General features: G+C 40.4%; 1 protein-coding gene across 1 annotated transcript; it reads left to right on the top strand.

Moving 5' to 3' along the window:
• Positions 1 to 2,655: 2,655 nt before the first annotated feature.
• On the top strand, positions 2,656 to 16,339 carry lman2lb (lectin, mannose-binding 2-like b). The gene is made up of 8 exons (XM_012849738.3): positions 2,656 to 2,902; positions 5,767 to 5,885; positions 6,164 to 6,281; positions 6,794 to 6,876; positions 8,272 to 8,433; positions 9,461 to 9,575; positions 12,020 to 12,139; positions 12,371 to 16,339. Exons 1-8 carry the CDS (start codon positions 2,695 to 2,697, stop codon positions 12,511 to 12,513), a joined length of 1,068 nt encoding a protein of 355 aa, XP_012705192.2. The 5' UTR covers positions 2,656 to 2,694; the 3' UTR covers positions 12,514 to 16,339.
• Positions 16,340 to 17,414: the final 1,075 nt, after the last annotated feature.

Raw genomic sequence — 17,414 nt, forward strand, 5'->3', positions numbered from 1 at the left:
CACCGACCTCATTACTGCAGTTCAGCTCATCAAAAGCACATCTGCTTGCCTTGAAAATCTGAGGTCTGAAGAGGAGTTTCTAAAACTTTGGTTCAACAGTGTGGGCGATGCAGGGACTGTTTCCCCACAAAAGACTGTCTCCTCCAAGGAGGCACTCGGTCATCAAGAACAGGATACCAAACAGGACGCAAGGAGGTTGTTTTTCAGGATCATCAACAATATTCTTGGTAAGGTGACTGCACGTTTCAATGAATCATGAGTACATGAAAGTTTTGGGAGCACTGAACCCTGGATGTGGGAACTTTTTAAACCCTGAAAAAGTGAAACCATTGCTGAACCCAACAATGACTGAAATTAATGAGTCTAAGTTTACCTTTGTGTGTCAGTTTTTTGGAAGTCGCAGTGCCATCCAGGGTGCTTTCAACATTTTCCACTGTTTTGGATACCGTGCCTGTGGTTCAAGCTGCACTAAAACATCACATTTGAGGACTCCACTGCTATGTGTGAAAGTTATTTTTCCACTCTGAGGAAAGTTTATTCCGAACACAGACGCACAATGTTACACAGGTGAAAAGCAAACCTGGTAAGACTTGCTTTTGAGAGGGACATAACACCCAGGTTTAAAGTGGAATGGAAGGATCTGCTCCTGAGGAGATTTAACTCATCAGCTACAAGAAGACTGCAACTTTGCTGAACAATGGTAAAGTGGAATTTTAAAAGAAGTTAAAAAAAGAAAATGTTCCTATTAAAAAGTTTATTCAGTATAATTTTTTGTTCTTTTTTTGAAGCGTGCAGATATAGCTACAGTTTTATTTGTTACGCACTTAGACCATGTGCGCACTCACTGTCTACCCCTCTGGTTCGATTATTTCCTCTAAACGGCTCACCAAAATAAAACACCCTCTAAGGACAACTAGAAAGCTATGTTTAACAATTTAATCTAATATGGCGGAGAAATTATTACAATAAATTATTACAAGTTTCTGCTTGCTGGTCACTCTACAAACTCCAGCAGTAAAAGAGACAGAACAAAGGGAATCACAAATATTTATCTCCGGCTTCCCCTTCTCCCTTAAAATTAGGCTCAATGCCCAAGGGGGATGTGTCCTCTCCGCTTGTCATCAGTAAGAAGAATGTGTCACTACAAGGGTGTTATCTGTATTTTGAATATGCATACTTATGTTTGTCTCAAGTGTCTAAATAAATGCACACCAGGGCCGGATTATCCATAAGGGCCAGTGGGGCCCTTAAGATAACAATTTATATTTTTCATAAATTGTTATATTATTTACTTGAAATTGTTGAAAGACCATGCATTATTCGTTTTGTGAACACTGATGTCACAATAATAATAAATGATAAATAAATCAAGATTTTTTTGATTTTAACATTTTAAAATGAGATATTTGAATATTGCTCACTGCTCATATGGCTACATGTGTAAGTTAGTAAATAGTAAATTACATTACAGAAATCCCCTTGATTATGTCTGATGTTTTTGACCGGAGGACAGCACGGGTAAGGGGGGGGGGGGCTTTGAGGTATAGTGCCCAGGGGCACCACATTGTCTTAATACGTGCCTGATGCACACATATATTCCACGCAGTTCAAATGTTCCAATAATCAAACCCACTTTATCCCATGCAAGCATCTAATGAACAACTTCTTCACAAGAGCCAGAGACAAAGAGTATCATCAATCAAAACCTGAAGAAAACATGACAGAAAAGGTGAGAAAAGGAAGATGGTTTTACAGGATAAAAAAGGCAGCGGGAGAAATGATGCCTGAGGGTGCAGAACAGAGGATATATTAAAAAGAGACTAAGATTTGGACGTACAGGACTTAATTATACACTTCATTATGCACTTTTTAAAATACAAAAGCATAAAACAGGAAATTGTAACCACTATGGGGAGGATGAAACAGTATAACCTGTTATATCCATATGCCAAGTTGTTTTAGATTTTCTTATTTTTGTTACACTGTTGATAACCTGCAAATTACATACACACATTTCACCCCCTTTTTGTCTAATGTTTACCTAAATATATTTAGCATTTAGAAACTCAAATTGCAAATGGTTATTTGAGAAAGAAAGAAATTATCATAGTCTGTGGACCTTGCAGTTTTCTATATTTTAAACATGCAAGTCTTATAACTAAATTAATAAAGAATCAAATTATGTTGTCAGTATGAGTTACTGTAATGAAATTTAGATGAGCCAGACACTGACTCACAATGCACATGAATACACATAACACACAAACACAACAAGACATGAGCTTTCCATTATTTATTTTTTTACGCTTGATTGTAATGGTCAACAACAACACTCCCTGAGGGGCCTAAGCATGCACATAGTCCTTAGCAGCAAATGGATTTATTTTTAAATTAAAAAAATAGCCGTCTACAATATTGTGCAATTAATTTAGTTGCAGAATTGGGCAATTTGCATGGATGAATAAAGTCTCATACATTATTAACATGTCTGGGATATGTTCCTAACCCACAGGCATGACAATGTTTACCGAATAAATAGTTAGGTTTTTAAAATTAGGGTTTTTAGGAGGTGCCTCGTGCCCTGACCAACATGGCGGCGGCGTTGACAGGTCAGTAAAGATGACGCATCCTCGGCAACCCGCTCCCACGCGCGCGCTTCGAATCACGTGACGCGTTTAAAGTGGGAGCGTAAAGATGGCAGCCAATGTCAGCAAATTAAACATGTCTCGGTTCAGAAGAAGTTTCTGTGCTGTGTGTCCGGTGTTCCCGTTAAACCACCTCGCGGAATTAATATGCGTGCTCGTGACGGTTTGTGTCTTGACACAGCAGTCGCTGGCTGACGAGCAGGCGTTTGTAGAGGACTTTTTGAAGCGAGAATATTCTCTCGTCAAGCCGTATCGGGGTAAGTATACTGTCACGCAGCGTCAACCAACACGGACCGTCGAGAACCGTTTCAAACTTCTTCAGAACCAACAACGGCGATACATCCCGTTACCGGTCGGCGTTTAGACGCTGGTTGTTTTAATAGCTCGATGGCTGCGGCCATATTAGCTGCGGCGGATAATAATTAACTCGGAGGAACTTTGTCCTCCTGGTGGGGTCCTCTTCTAAGGCTGGGAAAGCTACAGGACAGCTGGTCTTAAATCTCAGCACATTCTGGTGACCTGGTTAGTGATGTAAGGAAAGACTAGCAGACCAGCAAAGTCAGCGGAGCTCTCACCTTCATGTAGGCGGTGATCGGGGCTCATTTCTGCCACTTAAAAACAAAATCCTCTTTGTTCGAAATATCCCAGATCCGTTTATTTGTTTTCAATTGCACTTGGTACCTCGTTTTTTTTCTCTATGTTCCATTAAAAAGGTCATTAAAAATAAAAGCCCATCATGCAATTGCTTTTTGTAAAAAGATGAACTTCACCAATCAACCGGCCGCACATGGGAATCAGCCAATTTTGCACAGATTGGTTCCGATCGTGGAGCTCAAGGCCCAATACTGAAGATCCCGATTCATTTTCTATTCTACCGAGACTTTGAAAAGTGCAGTTTTCTATGCAAAACAAGCTGATCAGAAAGAACTTCCCAATAACCCATGGGTCATGTGTGTAGGTATAACCCCCCCCCCCCCCTATGGCAAGCCGTTTTAACATAAATTCGGTTTCGTCTGACTATCCGTAATTACATTCCAGATATCTTAAATTGCATTTTGACTAGACAAAACTACATTTTGACTATCCGGAATGGTAATTTAAGATATCTTTATTTACATTCTGACTAGGAAGAATAATAATTTAAGATATCTTCAATTACATTTTGACTAGTCAAAATCCCTTTCAAGATATCTCAAATTACGTCACCGGATTCGTCATTGAAAGCGTCACACATCCGTAGACGTAATTTAAGATATCTCGAACGTAATTATGACTAGTCAGAATTACAATTTAAGATATCTGAAATAAGACATTGCGTGTAAGCCCCTTATTGGCTGTAAGCTGCCCAAAGCTGCCTGAACATTCAATGGCGCTGGCTGTTTTCGACAAAATTGTAAGAAAATGCCACAATATAGAAAGAGCTTTTTAAGTATGGGATATGCAGAGAGGGCGAAAATAGTATACTTGAAGAATGCTTAAGAAATTTGCAAAGAATTTCGGATTTACTTGCTGCCGACGCACACAATGCACTGAAAAACGGCTAGCTGAAAGCGCTACTGTCGACTCATGTCCAAGCTGGAAATAAGGAATATTCCTCAGCCCGGACCAGTTCTGTTAATAACCAGATGCAGTTTTTATACTGTGGTAAAGCATCTGCCTCTTGGGAATTATGGTAAAGCCAGCTAGCTCTTGATTTTCACATGCGAGACGGCACAAAGCATTGCAGCACCCTCCTTTAGCTTCTCTGAAAACAAAAGCGCACGCCTCCGGTTCCTGTGTGATGACGTATGGCAAGCCGTTTCGTAATTCAAGATATCAGTAACGTCATTTTGACTAGTCAGAATGTCAATTTAAGATATCTTAAATGGAAAAGCTGAATAATTCAAGATATCTCTAATTCGTTTAGAGATATCTTAAAAGGAATTTTGACTAGTCAAAATTACAATTCAAGATATCTTAAAAGGAATTTTGACTAGTCAAAATTACAATTCAAGATATCTTAAATTTATTTTTTACTAGTCAAAACTGCATTTCGCCTATCCAAAAATACATTTAAGATATCTTGAATTATGGTGGCATTTGAGATATCTTTAATTAGAATTATGACTAGTCAAAACTCAATTTAAGATATCTTGAATTGTAATTTTGACTAGTCGTAATTTAATTGTAGATATCTGAAATGGGTATTTCAGATAGTCAGTAATTCATTCGAGATATCTTGAATTGACGTCTCCATACAACTCAATGGAAAATCTGATGTCATTTCGACTAGTCAGAATGTAATTAGAGATATCTCGAATAGGTATTTTGACTAGTCAAAATACAATTAGAGATATCTTAAATTGCTAAAACGTCTAGTCATAAAACAATTTGAGATATCTCGAACGTAAGGGCGGTAAAACCGAATTTATGTTAAAACGGCTTGCCATACCCCCCCCACACACACACACACACACACACACACACCCCTCATCCCCGTTTACATTAAAACTGTAAAAAGCTTTTTTTTTTTTTTTTGTAGGTGTGGCAATGGAACTTTTTACAAATGATATTTGAATGTGCCTCCTTTTTTAGTAGGTATAGTGTAGTTATTCTGTTCCTCTAAAAATGCACCTTCATTACTGGGTAATATATGTCCACCATTAACAGCAACAATAGAGAACATCCTGGTTTGAAACAACAAGGCTGTATTTTTGTTGTGTGTCCCACCCCCCCTACATCTGAAATTCTGGTTTCATTTGTTTCCAGTTTTGGATCAAAACAAATAAAGCCTAGGCTGGGTTAGTTAATAATGTTCTTGCACATAACATCAATAGATCTGCTGGATTATAGATTGCTCAAATGGCAGCCTTCAGACTCGCTAAGATATAAATACATATATCAGCTGCACTCATGAGGACCTTTATTGGGTTTCATAAAAATCACCTAGTTCTTCGTTACATGTGCTTTGAAACGTGGCTAAGGAGAATCTTTTAACTTCCTGAGCTCTGATGCATGTTAGAAATGTTATGGAGAATTTTGAATAGGAAGGAAATAAAGATGGCTAGAAATGGGTGTGAGGCGGATAAAAGGCTCATCGGTGCGTCTCGGGTTAATCGGCGTTCATCCACTGTTTCTGCAGGACTGGGCTTCTCTAGTTCCTCCCAGTGGGATCTGATGGGAACCGCCATGGTGTCGCCGGACCACGTGAGGCTGACCCCAGACATGCAGAGCAGACAGGGAGCCGTCTGGAGTCGGATTGTGAGTCTGCACCTGAGGCTGCTGGGTGCAGCTGTGCCGCACGCTTCAGCGTTATCTAACCAAAGCACACCTTCATCTCCCTCATCCTGTGTGATTCTGTCACGACTGCATAGAAACAATGACCCATGACCTAATTCTGCAGCGTAACTGTTCTACCACACATTTAGATTCGGTGTATAGAATCTATCCCTGTAGATTTGACGTATGTTGTTTAAAAGGACTTTAAAACCTTTCCCTTCACCGCCGCTCTGTTTCTCTTCATGTCTTTTGTGCTTTAGCCTTTCATTTTGAGGGATTGGGAGCTCAAAGTTCACTTTAAAGTCCACGGTGTTGGAAAGAAAAACCTCAATGGGGATGGACTTGCTATCTGGTTAACCAAAGATCGCATGCAGAATGGTAAGTTGGCAGCGATGGTAAAGATAAGTACTGAATTACTTTACTGGTACATATATCATGTAGATGGATATTTAGATCCAGGGGTTTCTGGGTATGGCTTAAGGAGCACATCAACCACAAAATGTCAGTTTTCTTTTTATCTCTACAAGTAGCAGCTGCAGGAAACATTTGACGTTGTGGCTTTTGTGCCCAGTATTGTTCTACTGACACATTTAAAGGTGAAAGAGAAAATGGCTTTTTAGAGTGAATACATCCGTGTCTCAGAAAAGTTAAATGTTCACTTGTACCAGTGGTTAGGGTAGCAAATAAAAGCCAATGGAGTTAGGGAGTTCCTGTGAGGGCTGATGAGCGACAATGTTAAACAGGCCAACTTTGATTCAGTCATCCTGATTACTGACAGTTCCTCTGGTTCAGTTTGTGTGTGAGAAACGTTCGTCAACATCCACTAGAAACGATCACATGTGATGTGTTAACGTCTACATCATTGAGCACCCGTTGTCCAACATTGGCAGGTCCCGTGTTTGGCAACATGAACCACTTTGTCGGACTCGGAATATTTGTGGACACGTACCCCAATGCAGATAAGATGCACGATGTGAGTAAAATAAAATATTCTTTGTCTAAAGTAGTTTTTGTTTGTTCAGTTTGATGCTTAAACATTAATGTCAGAATGATTTATTTTGAACAACTTTTTTTCTTTTTTTTTGGGGGGGGGGGGGGTAATATTCAAGTTCCTTCCTCTTTAGTCTGTTAAAATAATAAAATCCAGTTCAACCTATTTGTTACCAGCAGAAGTCCCCAATTCTGCAAGTAGAGTCCACCGTGTATAATTTCAGAAATCAGGTTAAAATATGTCAATGAAACAATGTTTCCACAGCAAACATGTGGGAAGTTGGCGTTAGGTCTTAGGAAAAGATGTGGAAGTCTAATGCAGTTTCAGGAGAGATTTTTTGAACAAAAATATCAAACTAAAGGACAGTAAAAGGTGCTTCAGCATTAAATGTGCTTTAAATGGTGGAAATGCACCTGGTGCAAGGTCAGAGGTCATGTACAGTGCTTGGATTCACCCCTTCTAAATGTCTTCTTTTTCTTCTTCTGTCTCATATAAATCAATTTCAGATTGGCAGACTAATTATTTACATAACGTCTCCCGTCTCTCTGCTAGATTGCAAAAAAAAAAAAAAAACCCACGTCTAAGCAACCCAATAGTTTCAAGTCCTTCACTGAAGCTCTGGTGAAAAAACAAAACAAAAAAAACATTTCAACAAATTGAGAAACAGGAATTGTCAACAATTATAAAATGGGCTTTAAAAATCAGAGGCAATATACTGTATGTGCCCTAAGAACAGGCAATATGTTATTATGGTAGTTCTATAAGGTTGAAATTAGATCATAAACAGTAGTGCAGATATTATCTTTACATCAATAAATTACTACTTGGGAAAGTGTCATTACTAATCCTGCGATTCAGCGTTAAGTCCATGGCCATTTCTGAAAATAAATTCTGTTAATTGTCAAAGTTTGGCCTTCTATTTGCAGAGTTGTTTGAATTCAGCCACATGGTGTTCAAGCTTGAGCGGTTTATGTTCAGGCCACAGAAACTCAAATGGATTTAGTGCAGACGCTGGCTTAATTTGGGCCAATCAGAAAGTCTCGCTGGTATCCTTCAGATTATTGTCCTGGACCTTCTCCTCCAGGACATTCTGGTAGAGAGGCAGCTCCAGCAGAGACTCCATGTCAGTACCTCACTATGAGTCAGTCATTTGTGTCACGACAGGCACCGCTCCCAGCCAAGAAAGCTGGTTCTGCAACACCTTTCCAGAAACCTTTGTGCCGGGGATTAGTTTTAACTCGCACGATCTCTGAAGAAAAGGAAATGGAACTGCTGCCCAGATGAATGATGTAATGACAAAGTCCTGCCGTGGTTTTAGACCCGGGGGAAGACGCCCTTCCCTCTGACAAACGTTTGACTCCAGTGTGTCTCTTGCAGAGGACCTTCCCGTACGTCTCCGTGATGCTGGGAAACGGAACCCTGTCGTATGACCATGATCGTGATGGGCGGCCCACCGAGCTTGGAGGATGCTCAGCTATGACGCGCAATTCCATTTACGACACATTCCTGCTGGTCAGATACTCCAAAAACAGGTTAACGGTACGGCTCGCTCTCACTGACTCAACATTGTGTGTGTGTGTGTGTGAGTTGGGGCAGAGGGCTATGACTGGCAGTGTTGGGGAATCAGACTGAAAAAGTCTGACTAAAGTGCTGTGTAAAATCTTCTTAAAATGGAAAATGGATGCAAACATTAGGTATTCCTTTGTTTTTATTACTAAATAAATATTTGTTTTGACTTCCTTCTAAATAGAGCCACAGACGTCCAGACTTTGTTAAACTCTGCTAAAAACAAGTGTTTTCAAAGATGGTGACCTATATCCTATTCTTGTTGTTCAGAATACACAAAAGCAAAATAGCTACACCGATTCAGATTATTCTTATGATGCAAAGTGACCAGAAATGTGTGAAGGCACTTTACAAAAAAAATCCTGTGTATATACTGAAATATACAGACAGATTCAGTCCTTTTTAATTCCTTATATTCCAGTTTGATCTAAGTTATGAAACAATGTAGTCAAATTTAGTTTATTATCCAGCTAGCAAAACGTTTTCTAAGGAAAGCCAGCCGATTTTATCAAGTCACTGACTTTGCAGCAATCACTCCTCCTGAACAAGCATGTAGCACCAGCAGTTTATTGCATGGGGGGGGGGGGGGTGTAACTTTGCAGCAATCCCTTTTACTCAGCATGTATGTAGACGACTGATGAAATGGAAGCAGCCGACCCAGAACATCTGGTATATTGTATAATTATTTTTTTTTTTCATAAGACAAACATGCCAGACCTTTATTTATTTATTATTATTAAAATATTGTGCTTAGTTAATTGTTAAGCATGTAAGGCTTAAGAAATTCCCAGTAAAATTAGTGACATTTATGTTTCTGTGGCCCAGCAGTCGTCTCAACTTAACAATTTAGGCCCGCTCCGCCAAAGATTTGGACACCAAGGCTTCAACACTAAATGGCTTTTAATTGTTACAAATAAAAACCAGCAGTTCTGTGATATATTCAAATGTGCTGAGCTGCATGCTGTCTGTTATCCACACTGACTGTTTGTCCTTCCTTCAGCTCATGGTGGATGTCGATGGCAAACAGGAATGGAGAGACTGCGCTGAAATCGATGGACTGAGGCTGCCAACAGGCTACTACTTTGGTGCCTCCTCTGTTACTGGAGACCTGTCAGGTACAAATATTCACACAGACGGTGGGCTTTTATCCTTCACATGCGGTCTGAAACTATAAAATTGGCATTTTCCAAGTCTGGATGAATCTTTAAAACAAGAAAATGGAGGGATCATATATATATATATTTCCAGAGACTGGTTTTCCATGAGTTATACGTTTGAATTTCTAAGAAATAAGCTGCTCAAAAAAACAATGTGCCTTTGTATCGTAATATAGTCGAACTGTCCCCCCAGTTACTGTCAGCATGTGGCTTTGTCCTGTGAAGTGAGTGGAAGCAGTTATAGTCCTGGGTATGAAGCTGTGTGCTTTAAGCTTGACTCCCTCTTCCATCTACGGGTCAGAACCCGCGGGGGTTACTTGACACCAGAACAGTCCGGGAGGCTCGGTTTCATTCAGCAACAAAATCCTAAATCCATTTAGATGTAGATTTAGTTCAAACTGAAATATATTTATTTTTTTCAAATTGACTCTCATCATATTGAAAATCCGGGATATATGTAAATATAGAAATAATACAGAAGAGTCAAACTAGTGTGTTGTTTAGGGTTATACTTTAAAAAAAAATCAATATCAGAGTTTAAATAGAGGAACATTACACATTTAAAATAATCAACTTGTTGATTTTGTCACAGTCAAAAGCTTTAGAAATGTTGGTGGCAGTAGTCGTTGTTACCGTCTTTGGTTCATTTCCTCTCTGCGGTTTGTTGAATAGTCTGCATGAATTTCCCCAGTAAGGAAACTGCACCTGGGTTGACTTGCAGGCAAACAGAGACCGAGTTTTCAGGCAAACCAGAGTTCAGATGCGCTTTGGCTCCTGCCCAAATGAAGCGCACTATCCAAACAGATGAATCTTCATCTGTTTAAAGCCAACCGCTGGTGTGGAATCAGCTTTATCGTGTTGCCAGACTAATAAAGACCACTGGTCCAACTGGCTGACATCACTCTGCTACTGAGGCACAGAGGAAGCCTCCGCTGCTCTGGGATCACTTAGTGTTAGTCCTGAGAACTTACCGTGATAATAGCTAAAGTCAGCATCTGCTTTGTAGCTTCCTGTAAGAGCCATGCCAAAGGGCTCTTCAACAGTTTTTCTTTCAGTTTTACCTGTAACTGAGAAACTAAACTTTGAGTAGATCTGGAAAATTCTTCACTGAGCAGAGATTCTTTCACATTTTGAGAATTATGAAACCTTTTTGCTATATGTAATTTTTTGTCTTTTTTTAGCACTAGAACCACCTTAGGCAAGCATAAAATTCAGCTTCTATGGATGAGTCGAACCTTGGCCTGAATTACTCTGGTCTGATTACTCTGGCGATTTAGTGCTGGTAAGGGAAGTTGCGAGGTTCCTAAGCAAAACTAGCCACGAGAGGAAGCATACAGCCTATTCTTCCTACCTCCTTTCTCACTGACTGCACTAGTCTGATAGCACTTATCATGGTGGCCGCTGACACACTTCTGCTTTGGTTGAAGAGTCCTCACTCAACAACGGTATTAGGATTGAGCCTGGGTGCCTTCTTCTTTCAGCTATCACTGCATGGAGCTGCAGTCATGTGAGAGGGAAGCTTTTTGCTCCCTGAGAAACACGCTATACTGCCCTCTGCTGCAGCCTTAGTGAACTGCATGCGAGTTAACCTCTACCACTGAAAGTGAAATATTGCGACCGAAGCAATGTTTATATATTTTTTAAACAACGCATCAACACGAGTTTTTGCGTCGACAATTTTTCATTATAGATGTAGTGGATAATGTCGATTAATTGTTGCAGCCCTGTGTATCAAGCCCCGCCTCTCCCTACCGCCACTCCAGCTGTAACCCAGTCCCCTCCTTCCCCTTCTCGCCCATCACCTCCTATGTGCATAATTACAAAGCATATAAACGCAGCAAAACAGCATCACCTTTCAGAGGAGCATCTCTAGTGAAGAAGTAAGTCATTACTTGATAACACTGTTGGCAAGAGAATGTTTCGATCCGCTGGACGTGTTCGTTGCCATTTTGCTCCTACGCAACACTGGGTGGCCTTTTATGGGCAGGGAGGTCCCTGAGTGGCAGCTGTTAAGATGGACGTACACGCACACGAGGCCGGCCCGGCTTTGTAAACAAGAGACTGAAGAACAACACAGAGATGGTTTATGATGTCATACCATATTCCATCTAATAAGATACCTTTAGTTCTTCACATAAAATTTTTTTTAGTTCTTTCTATCTACAATAATGAAATTCCACTTATTGGCCCTTTAAGGAAAATTGAGAAATAAACCCTACTGGAGGACATAAATGGTCAAGAGTCGACAATGGTAATGCAAATTAGAGTTAAGGCTAAAAATTAGGATTTGGGGGAAAAAAAAGCAGAAACCTTAAAATAAGAACACAATGGTAAACCTAAGCTTTTGAAGCCGTATTATTACACTTCCATCTTGTAATGTTAACCTTTGGCTTGTTTGTTAGATAACCATGACATCATCTCAATGAAAGTGTACCAGCTGACTGTAGAGAGGACTCCAGAGGAGGAGGAGGAGGAAGAGGAGGTCACCATCCCCCGGGTGGACGACATGCACCAGTTTCAAGGTAGATGCAGTTCAGGCATTCCATTTGGCCAGCTTCCTCTCATTTCTGGCTCATCCCAGTTCAGCGTACACTCACTGGTGTAAGAGCACGCTACATCCAGTTGTCTATCTTGATGTTGAAGCAGGACGAGCACAGACTCTGCTCAGAAAAAAAAATAATTTAAATGAAGTTGCTGAATAATAATCATTCCTTTTTAAGCTTAATTGATTTTTTTCGTCTCTGATTTCTCAGTGAATGTGGAGGAGGAAGGAATGAGTGGAGTCCAGTTCTTTTTTACCCTCCTGTTCTCCGTCCTGGGCCTGGGTGTGCTGGCAGTGGTCGGACTCATGGTTTACAGTCGCTGGAAGGAAAACAGGCGCAAACGTTTCTACTGAAGAAATGCTGGCTTTCAGACAATGGGTCCTTAAAGCACATTGAACAACAAGAGACTGCCACACTGTGAAATGAACTCAGCCAAGAACCTTCTAGGTCTAACATCGAGAGCCGTGAGAACATGAGCAGCCAGGATGAAGAGATCATGAACAGATAAATCAGGTGGATAGTATTTTTTATTTTAAGGTTCTCTGGAAAATGTGACGTACAGCTGTCCCGTCTCAGCCGAAGCACGGTGGGACTTCTGCATCTCATCTGCTGACCGAGACACTATCCTCACCAACGGGAGGCGACAAATGCTTCTCAGTCAAGTTTAAAAGTTCCAAGTATAAAGATCAAATGTTTGGACTTCCGTGACGTCACAGGAACTTGGAGAGGTGGATCTCCTTCAGACGTCTGAAGTTTGAGATTCTGGGTGAAGGTTCTGAAATCATTTCAGAGGTTGCACTTGTAAAAACTGCAGGCACCCTGTTAATTAAAATGACCAGAGAAACTTGAGTTTGTGCATGCTGTGAAATTTTGATTAGTAAAACTGCATTACGACAGATTAAACAAAATTGGGGGGCAAAAACAACTTTAAAATAAGTTTAGGTTTATTTAAAGTGAGCTTCTGTTGATGAATTAATATCCTGACCGCACCAGATTACTCTTGGCATCCAGTAAATCCACATTATTTGGCATCTGAGGCTGAAGACTAATCTCACAGGGGGCCGGACCACCGGAGACTTTTATCTTAAAATAACTCAGAAACAACATATCCGTTTCTAGGAACCTTTAAACTGTTGTCAAGGTTGCCTTGGAAAGTTATTCACAGAGCAGCTAATTGGAGGTGGGAGGCGGTGCACCACCAATCATCTTCCTGTCTGCAACACTTGCAACTATCTGATAAGAAAACAGTGTAAAAAGCTCAGATATTAAAGAGTTTTAAGTGAAAGCTATTTTAGTTATTTCAACACTGCCTTGCTCTTATATCAGGCAGTAAAGTTGACTCTAAATACTTTACACGTTTCTCCGTACGTGTTTCAATGGGACGATCATTGGTGACGCACCACCTTCTGCCTCAATTTGCTGTGCAAGTGATTGTTGGCTTCACAGTGCGTAGCTGGCAACTACTAACTTGGTGAATGTTTAAAGTTTAACAGAGCAAACACACAAACCTCTACGACATGTTGGAGAGTGAAGCTGTTATGGTGGCAGAAGTCCGCTTCAGTCCCCACCCCTGTCTGATTAGCCGTAATTGTCAGCTGCCAGGACCAACTAAGCTGGATTTATACTGAATGAAGATGCCAAGCACTTTTTTTTTTTTTTTTTTTAATCGGGTAGTACCTTTTGACTGAATTCTCCTTACATCCTCTGTTCTCATTGGTTGTTTCAACAGAAATCTCATGGGTGAAGCTAGGCGTTAACTGCGTCTAACCTTTCAATAGAACTTGAGAAATTCTGAACTAATCCTTTAATTTCTCATGTTCTAAAATTGAGTGTAAATGTAGGTCCAATTCTCACAGCTTTGACATTGCAAAGATAAATCTAACTGTTCAGAGGACAGGGTGACGTTGCCCCAGTGATCTTTACAACTTGGAAAAGACAATTGAACCAATTGCCGGCGTTTGATTGGACAGCTAGGGTTGTGTTCAAACTGTCTAATCAGTTTGAGTCAGAAAAACTCACTCAGTATTCAGAACATAGGATCTCCAAGAAACTTTGGGCTTGAACGAAATCCTTCCTACAGGTTGTTTTCTATGTTTTTTTACTTCGCAAACCTCAGTCTGTTTATACACATGCCAACTTTTCCCAAACTGACGTTACAGCTGCGGTCTCTGGAAACGGGAACTTTGATTTACAAGCTAATGATCGTATTGCTGCTGAATAATAAGTAGACTATGAGGTTAATCTGAGGGGTGATTATTGCTAGTTGAAGTTCCAGATTAGTTTGCTGTCTGCCTCTCTCCCCTTGAAGTCCAATGAAGGCTTCATAGAAAACCTGCATATCAAATCCACGATGGGCTATAAAAGCTAACATAGCCAACTCCCCAGCTACAGTGTGGAGCAGTAATGTGTCACATGATTAACTCTAGTTTAGTTTAAGTCTTATATGCTGTCTTCTTTTTTTGTCTTTACTAGTCCAGCAGCCTGGGAAGAACCTCAGTGCGTTGATTAAACTTCCTCGTAATCTTTAAAGCTGCTCATCCTGGCTGAAGAAAACTTGATGCCCTTCGTTTGGTTCACTCTGCAGAACATAGCGGGCTCTTTAACTACCTTTTAACTACCCCCACACTTTAATCTGAAATGTAGCTGCTATGACGACCAATCAACCTGTGGATTACTGCGGTGGTCTCACTGATGCACTGATGAAGGCAGATGAAGCACTGAAGCAGCTTCCAGAACCCACTGATCACAATAATTGTTTGTACTTGAGTAGTTGATGGCTTGTTCTATGCGAAAAGATCCAGGTTCTGCTTGAAGTGCCTAGTAAGGACAAGTAAAGGCTCAATCCTGTCCTTTCTGTAGCTTTAACCTGTTTTAAGACTGTTTACCAGATATGAGATCAGATACACTTCTTTTCACTGTATCATTTTTAAACCAGCTTTCATGAGCTGGACCTCTTAATGTTGCCACACCTCTGACAGAAACACTGTCCACAGCTAATTCATCAGGGATCATGACTCATTTGTTTGCGCTTACAGTGAGCAGTCAGTCTTGGTAAACTATGACGCTGTGAATCTTTCACTGTGGCCACCATGTCAGCGGTACCTTCAGTGTCCGGTGGATGCAGCCGTGTCTATTTTAGCCAAAGTAGATGGTTGGATGGTGTTTGTTAAAGCTGAGCTGCAGTTACAAACATTAATGGATCTTTGATGCTTTTATTGACCTATAGGAAGGAACCCCGCAGTACTTTCCTTTTACACAGGGCTACAGCTTTGAGTAGGATTCAAGGACTGTAGTGTATTACCTGTGGTTCCAGTGAGTATTCTGTCCATGGAACCAGTCACCTCTAAGGATGGAGAACTGTGTAACCTCACACCCTCAGGTATCCAGCCTGGGTCCAGGGATGTGGGGGATTTAGTAGACGTTTACCTCAGGGTTTGTCTTCGTTTTTTCAAATCAGTGGAGCCCAGTCTCCAAACAGCTGGATAATCTAATGTGTGAAATGTGCAGTACTGCAGAACAGTCCCTTTAATGCATCAATGCATTTGAGTGTTCACCTCAGTAAACCTGTATCTATTATGACGTCTTTCACATTAGATCAGTTTGAATAGTTCTGGATCAAGAATACATCAACTGCAGATATTTTATAATGTCACAGAAAGGTTTACAACAAATATGCTAAAGTAGCACCAGCAGCCATTTTTTAATCTGACTAATCAGTTTAGGAGCCTGCTGTCCAAAACAGTTTTTGTGAGGAAATCTTATTCCTGTTTTTTTTTTTTTTTTTGTTTTTTTTTTATTCCCCCCAGTGTGTTGCTGTAGCCAGATAAAAGTCTAAAAGTCTAGTTAAGCTGTTGAGGATCATAGTATGCTTTTGTTTCATTTACTTAACCAGCTGATTGCTTTTCTGTAGAAACTGTTCATTGTCCTCTCACAATTTTTGTTTTAAATCCTTTTATGTTTTCGTATTTTTATGTAGATATTCTTGTTTTGTATCAATCTACCATTTATCTTCACCATGAATTTTAAACTGAGCCAATCAGTTCCATAAGTAAATATGATGGTAGAATTGTTCGGCTATTTCAGGAAAAAAGCCCTTGTCTGAAAATGTCAGTGAAGAAATCCATGCTCTGCAATCTGCTGTGACTGATCCCTCCTCTCCATTAAAGTTTCTCTTCTTCGCTTAATGTGGTCATTCTTCCGTTTGTTTCATGTTTTATTTAAATTGCCTCTCATGCATCTCAAAGTCCTGGGAATTTACTCAATCATTCATTATTACTAAGCAAAATGGGCTCTATTTCCAAATGTGAAACTGAAGTAGACACGTAAGCCCAGCGGTAATCTGACTTGGAGTATCTGGGTACTAGATTGCTTTATTACTTCTGCACATCATAGCGTACAGGTCATTAACCAGATTTATTTTAATTAGCCTGAAAAGTTTATAAATCCAATTTTTTTTCCTGCAACAAAATGCTTAGCTAACTTCATTTTAGCATAGTCATAAATACCAGAGGCCCTTAGGCCCCTCTTTCCTTACTGTCAGGGTGTTTCCCTGTTGTCTCCTGTGTTACCTGGCTTAAATAATGAAAAACAGGCTTCTGCAGTACCTGCTGACATGCGGAGGATGTGATGGAATCATTTGGATCAGTTATGTTGGAGCAGAGACACTACAAACCTGTAGCACATGGGATCTGAGGACAAGTGATGAATAAAGCTGAAGCAGTCAATCGGTGGAGACTCAGTCCATACAAGCCTCACCTCCTTCTGACACTCACCCACCAACATATAACCAAACCACACCCAGTCCCCCTGTGTGCCTGCACAGTCGGGTCTGTTCTCAAAATCCACGTGGGTGGGCGGTCATCTCCAAGCACCACGGCACAAAAAGACACGACCAGCCAGGATTTGGCACAGAAGCTGAGTTGCAGAAAATCTAAAGCCTTGAACATTGCAGATATCAACTCTTCATAAATGTGATTTATTTGCTAATAAAGCCCAGTTAAATCTTGAGTGGGCAATGGAGATATGGAAATAAATCTAAAAATGTTAAAGCTACAAAATGTATCTCATGTGTTAGTGTCAAACATTTTGCCCATGACTGCTATGGTAAATGGCTTGTACTTGTATGGCACTTTAACTAGTCCAACGACTCCAAAGCGCTTTGCACTACAGTCAGTCATTCACCCATTCACACCCTGACGGTGGTGAGCTATGTTAGTAGCCACAGATGCCCTGGGAGGGTAGACTGAGAGGAAAG

Source organism: Fundulus heteroclitus, chromosome 12 (genome assembly GCF_011125445.2).
Source record: "Fundulus heteroclitus isolate FHET01 chromosome 12, MU-UCD_Fhet_4.1, whole genome shotgun sequence".
In the NCBI taxonomy this organism is placed as follows: Eukaryota; Metazoa; Chordata; class Actinopteri; order Cyprinodontiformes; family Fundulidae; genus Fundulus; species Fundulus heteroclitus.

What these genes read in the sequence shown, in the direction of transcription:
- lman2lb (XM_012849738.3), top strand. Translation starts at nt 2,695, where the DNA reads ATGGCAGCCAATGTCAGCAAATTAAACATGTCTCGGTTCAGAAGAAGT. An exon ending in GAGCCGTCTGGAGTCGGATT is followed by an intron (nt 5,886 to 6,163) that starts GTGAGTCTGCAC and finishes TTTGTGCTTTAG; the next exon opens with CCTTTCATTTTGAGGGATTG. An exon ending in TGTTACTGGAGACCTGTCAG is followed by an intron (nt 9,576 to 12,019) that starts GTACAAATATTC and finishes CTTGTTTGTTAG; the next exon opens with ATAACCATGACATCATCTCA.